Source organism: Cyprinodon variegatus, unplaced genomic scaffold (genome assembly GCF_000732505.1).
Source record: "Cyprinodon variegatus isolate N-32 unplaced genomic scaffold, C_variegatus-1.0 Scaffold1308, whole genome shotgun sequence".
NCBI classification, from domain to species: domain Eukaryota; kingdom Metazoa; phylum Chordata; class Actinopteri; order Cyprinodontiformes; family Cyprinodontidae; genus Cyprinodon; species Cyprinodon variegatus.
This window is the reverse complement of record NW_015151761.1, coordinates 46,783-52,870: the sequence shown is the minus strand read 5'-3', so window position 1 is coordinate 52,870 and position 6,088 is coordinate 46,783. Positions and strand designations below refer to the sequence as shown.

General features: G+C 40.9%; 1 protein-coding gene across 1 annotated transcript in view; it reads left to right on the top strand.

Annotated features, from left to right (window-relative positions):
* The window catches only part of col28a1 (collagen, type XXVIII, alpha 1), a 66,963-nt gene that overhangs the window by 51,590 nt on the left and 9,285 nt on the right, over positions 1–6,088 (top strand). Inside the window, exons 23-30 of the mRNA XM_015402155.1 lie at positions 411–479; positions 562–630; positions 792–860; positions 961–1,041; positions 1,730–1,765; positions 1,842–1,878; positions 2,389–2,940; positions 5,657–5,805. Coding sequence (XP_015257641.1) covers positions 411–479; positions 562–630; positions 792–860; positions 961–1,041; positions 1,730–1,765; positions 1,842–1,878; positions 2,389–2,940; positions 5,657–5,805 — 1,062 coding nt within the window. The remainder of the gene's footprint in view (positions 1–410; positions 480–561; positions 631–791; positions 861–960; positions 1,042–1,729; positions 1,766–1,841; positions 1,879–2,388; positions 2,941–5,656; positions 5,806–6,088) is intronic.

Here is a 6,088-nt window from a genome sequence, read left to right as displayed (position 1 = left end):
CATGCAGCTCTATGGGCTCTGATGCAGCTCTATGGGCCCGATGCAGCTCTATGGGCTCTGATGCAGCTCTATGGGCCCCATACATCGCTGTTACTGAACCCATCACTAGAAAATGTCAATAGAATGTCTAGAAATATATTTACTGAGAGAAATGGTGGAGTTTAATATTTATTTTTCCCTCTGTACTTCTGTATACTTAATATTTTTCAGTAAAGTAATACCTTTATTCTGCACCACTATAGATGTTCTGTTGATGTATTATTTTTGGAAAAAAATAACAGTTTTTAAAGAAAAAGTTGTATCTATAACCTTTAAGAAATACCTGTTAAAGGTAATTAAGAAACGAACTGAGCTGCATCTGGAAAGTGAGGAAATATAATCATCAGACATTTTGTTGGATTTTTTTCCAGGGTGAGAGAGGCTTGCCGGGTGTACCAGGACCATCAGGTCCTTCTGGGACTGGACTTCCTGGACCAAAGGTCAGTGTGAACAAATTTTTTTCATGTATTTGGAAAGTGCTTAATTTCCTTTAGTAACTTGCTTAATGTCTTTAATTTCCAGGGCTCCACAGGAAAACCTGGCCCACCTGGCATGCCTGGGCCTCCAGGAGAAGGACAACCAGGACCAAAGGTAGGGAGGAAAAAAGGGAACAACTCTAAGAACTGAATGAACCATTTCGGTTTCATCTTGTTATATAAGGACAGGTTGATCACGCCGTCGGCTTTGGTCACTGAGCCGCTGTGTCGGCCTGCTTAGCACCAAATAAACAATCCATCAACCTGTGTCCTCAGGGAGAGCCTGGATTTCAAGGGCCAGTGGGGTTAAGGGGGTTTCCAGGGCAGAGTCTCCTAGGAGAGAAGGTACAGTAGCTCAGAGGTTCCATGCAGGACTCATTTCATATCAGTCTTATTGGCGGTGCTTGAAAATGTGATGATAAGGGAAGTTTTTATTCTTTTGCAGGGCAGTCAAGGATCTCCTGGGCACAAGGGAAGAAAGGGAGAAACAGGAGACTTTGGACCACCTGGTTCCCCTGGACCCATGGTAACATCATCTCCAGCTGGTTTAAGAAGCTTTTCTGTCACTTTACTGTCATATTTAGGCCGTTTCTGACTGAATTACGGCTGAAAGAATTAATCGGATTAATCGATTATTGAAATAATCTTCAGCTATTTTAGTAATTGTTTAACTGTTACCTGAACGACCTACTTAGAGCAGGTATTATACCAAGATTTTATCAACTGTATGAAAATATTCAATTTAAGACGTGTCAATATCCTTCATCCAGAACAGTTTTAGTTTCACCTTGTTTAATAAAAAGTCTTCTATATGGAACATTTGGCGATCCGATTATAATCGAAAAAAAATAATCAACAGATTAATCAATTTGCAAAATAATCATTAGCTGCAGCCCTAAACTGAATACTTTGTTATGTTAGAGTAGAATATATAAATATATACTAAAATGTAAAGTTTTTTTTTTTACTATAATAGTATAGTACAATCTTTGTTTTTATTATCAGATATTTCTGTCATTCTACAGTAAATACTTCAATATCAAGGCTCAATTGATATCAATTTTATTTCTCCCACACTTTATACATTTGATCACTGCTGCACTTCATGGAATAGAAATGTCATCAAAGCTGTACAAAATGAAATTCTTTTTCTATACACTCTGTGTATATGAAATGGCAATGTCTAAGTAAATGACCATATTCTAATCCTATAGGGGAGACCCGGAGAAAAAGGAGAGCCAGGACTTACGGTTAGTTCCTGACTGCTATCAGATGCATTATGAAGAAGTTCTACGTCTCTTACTTTGTTCTGTTTCTCACATACAGAAAGACGAGGTCATCCAGATCATAAAGGAAATACTGGGTAAGGTCCTTCAGAGCAGAGCAGCCAGGAATATTTCATGTGGTTCACACCTTGGTGACAATGACAGTCACAGACCCCCCCTACAGGCGGGAAGCATGGTAGGCAGGTCCAAACTGGTTCAAAGTTTTCTATCTAAGGAAAACCAGTTGATTGCATTGACTCATTGACTCAAATACAATCCCTCACACTAGGTCAGGTCTTGGTACCGAACTCTACAGGCACAGGCAGGTACAGTTTTGAAAAATGAGACCCATGCAGGACTCTGATATACGACCGTACACATTGCTAGCTGAAAGCCTGCCTCAGAGGTACAACTTTAATTAGTGGTTGATAAGATAGCAGAGCATATTTTTATACATGAAATTGGTCTTCATAATAAACATTATAGAGAAGGTAGAATCACAGTTTCAGATGGTTTGATGTGAAATAGTTTTAATAAATCAGGATATAGAGCTACAATCTGCAAATATCTGACATTCTCTGCCTTTTTACATCTTTTTTATGTCCTAGGATGTGGAGTCATGTGCAGAGGGAGTCCACTAGAACTTGTATTTGTCATTGAAAGCTCGTGGAGTGTTGGACCAGAACATTTTGAACTGGTTAAGGACTTTGTTATTGCCATTATTGACCAGCTACCAGTCAGCCAGGGAGCTAGCCGTGTTGGGGTCGTGCTCTACAGCCGTTTGAACAAAGTGGTTGTTAGTCTGCAGCAGCAGCCCAGCAAAGATGAGATTAAGGAAGCTGTCAGAACCATGCCCTACCTGGGTGAGGGCACCTTCACCGGTAGCGCTGTCCATCGAGCCAAGCAGCTGTTCCAAGCCTCTCGGCCTCATGTGGGGAAGGTGGCCGTGGTTTTAATGGCTGCTCAGTCAGATCGACGGGATTTCATGGAGTTTAAAGAAGCCGTCTCTGATTCCCATGAAGAAGGCATTGAGCTGTTTGTTATAGCCGTGGGAAACAAGACTGATCTTTATGGAGAATTCCTGACTCAGATAAGAACGTTTGCCTCAGACCCTGATGAAGACCATGTCTACCTCCTGGATGACTTTCAGATGTTATCTGGTAAGAATATGCACTTATGTTTCTTTCTTAAAACTCACCATCCCAGTGTCACACACTGTAACCTGCCGTCATTTAGAAGGTTTAGGGTATAGTGAATGAACCATGGAGAGGGTACTTATACAAGCAGTAATTCCCCTTTTAGTTCATTCCTTATGTTTGTGTTCTCTGTATATTCAGACAATCACTATTAAGCTTCTGTCCTCGTCAGCATCAGAAATGGTTTTTACGTCTGCTACTTTACAGGTTTTACCATCTATAGGGCCAGCCAGGTCTGCATACACAAGCTCTCGAATGCCCTTTGCCTTGCTTCTCTATTTCTGCTCTGAGCAGATTTGCCTTTGATGCACACTTCACATGTCACATTGGAGTTCGCACTTTTTGTTTTCATTTTCATCCCTTCTGTTACATTTTCCAACTTTTACATGTAATCATAATTACAGTGTCCCAAAATGTCATGCCATGTCTGGATATCATAACACACATTGCATTTGATCAGCTTCATCAGCAGTACTGAGATAGGTCGTGAGTATGAATATCAAAATTTGAACTGTTCATATGGATGAGTCGATTCTGCCGCGCTTTAAAGATGACAGTCTCTCCCTGCGTTGTAGCCGCTTTAACTGAAAAGATGTCCTGGGAGAATGATGGCACATAGAGCGCCTCCATCAGCGATACATCCACAATGTGACCTTTACTGTCTGTTAGATGTACTTTGGCTCCGCCTTTCCTTTGTACAACACCAGTGGTTTCTCTCCAACAGCCAACTCCAATCTGTGGCTCTGAGGCTTGAAAGTTGGATCAAACTGTTCAAACCTGTTGATGTCAGTGAGTCAGACTCTTCAATCAGACCAGGACATCCTCCAGCTGGACCTTGGAAGTGAACGTGTGGTCCTCCTCATCCACCGCTTGCTTCACTTTGTCCCGCTTTCTGTGCCGATAGTGTGCGTCCTTGCGCGTGGCGCTCTTACATATGTTGCACCATTGCCAGGACTCTGCACTTGACAGCAGCTGACGAACAGTCCACAGCTCTGTGGCGCTTCTGACCACAAGTGAAACAGGGAGTGGTAGCCTAGTGGTTAGGACAGAGAGTTAATTTCCTTGCCCTGAACTTGTGACAGTGTAATGAAAATAAAACGCTGGAAAAAACCAAACAAATGGCTTCCCCTTCCCTGCGTAATGGTCACAGAGGATCTGCAGCGTTTCATGACAAGGGGCAAACTTTTGTCATTCAGCACTTGAACTAGAACTGCATACAATTCTACTTTCCATTCTTACTGGTGTCTTCCTTGGCACCTTCATGAGGGACTTCACTTAGGATAGAGCTTTTGAGGTCAAGCAAGTGCGCCAAAAACTTGGTTTCCTACATAATTTATTTTCACCTCCGTCAAAACATAAGCGATTCTATCAGCTCCCAAACTCTTTACTAGGACCATGGCCTGTTGGCGCAGCCATCGCCTCTACAGCGGACAGAGGCAAGATAAGACACAAAGACATGGATTTCCATTTGGCCTGCATGCTATCATTTTTGTGACTGGGCTGCCGTCATTTATTGATGATTACCCACCAGTATGTAGCCATGCCAACATCCAAAAGTGGATACCAGGGTCAATTAGGGACACAGATGTCAACAGAACTTATCCATCTTTTAGCCCCTTGGCCCATGCCTCCCATGTCGAGCTTTTAGCCGATCATTACAACATTTTGTTTCACAACTAGCAAAGTTGACTAATAAATCAAACTATTACCAAATCCAGTCAGGAGGAACACACATACATCTTTCCGATCCTTAAAGTCAGAAATCGTGTTATTTTGCTTGTTTTTCAATAATAAACAGTAGTCCAGCTAAAACCTGTAGTTTATGCTTTAACGTCATACATGTCACTGCATTTCATTGGTCCGAAACATTTCTGTTTTGAGGCTAATGCATCGTTTTGCTTCCAGCTAGATATATTTTTGGGAGTTCGTGCACAAATCTTGTGACAATTCATCTGGCTTGCAAGGTAACCTCTGCCCTCGACCTTCCTGCTTTGATGTGTTGTTTTTTTTTCTCAACCAAATTAGAAGATAGTGCTGCTCCACTTCGACTTGTTTGTCTCTAGAAATCAAGTGAACTGCAGAGACTGAATTGTAGTCAGTCACCAGGTCCTGATGGTGTCAGCCCTCCTGAAACGTTGAACACCTGAGACGCGACAGCACCATCCAAAGACCCTCTGCTACCTCACCATATACCTTTTTTTTACTCAACAACATTCAAACCTGCTTCTTTCTAGTGTATATAACAGTAACAGGCTTTGACCATGTATTTGCCTGATATAACTGTCCGGAATGTCCTAGTGCTTTATAACACACAATTCACTTATCAGATTAATTCCAATGAAGAAACTCATGGCAAGTCACATCAATTAGAAGAAGACTTAAATGTTCCTATAAAACATTTTATTTAAACTATTAATGATTTACTGATTATAAGACCATCATTTTAATCCTTTAATCCAATACAGCGACCGCATCACTGCTGACGCTGCACCGATCAATCTATCCATCTCACGCTCCATCCGTCCCTCTATAGTAAACAACATGTCGAGATACTTAAACTCCTCTACATGATACAAGGACTCTCCTTTCTTTAATATTTATATCCTTCTTTAATATTAACTAATGTCAGAACCACAAAATGTTTTAAAATAACAAGAATTGTTTTTCATTTCTTATGTAGGTCTAGAGAATAATTTACTGAAGCAGATTTGTGATCAAGATGCATCAACAGCGTTTCTACCAAAATGGTTTTTCTCCTCTGTGGAAACCCATCTGGATTATCCGGAAGACAGGGACTCAACATTCATCCCAAAAGATGAAAACATAAAGGTAATGTCTTTGTAATATTAGCACTTTTGTGGTAAAAATTATTTATGCTCACTGTTTATTTTATTCATGCCATGTGAGACTGGTTGAAGTCATTGCCATCTAGTTTATTTGCTTTCCGAGGACAGTGAACTTAAACTTCTTGTTGTTGATAACGAGTCGAAATATGGCTGGGTCCTAGGAAGGTCTCAGGGGGTTTTAAAATTGTAGAGAAGCGGCTGTTACAACCGTTTCATTGGTGAATTGTCCCAAACTGTGCCCAACAACGAGTGAATAAAGTAAATGT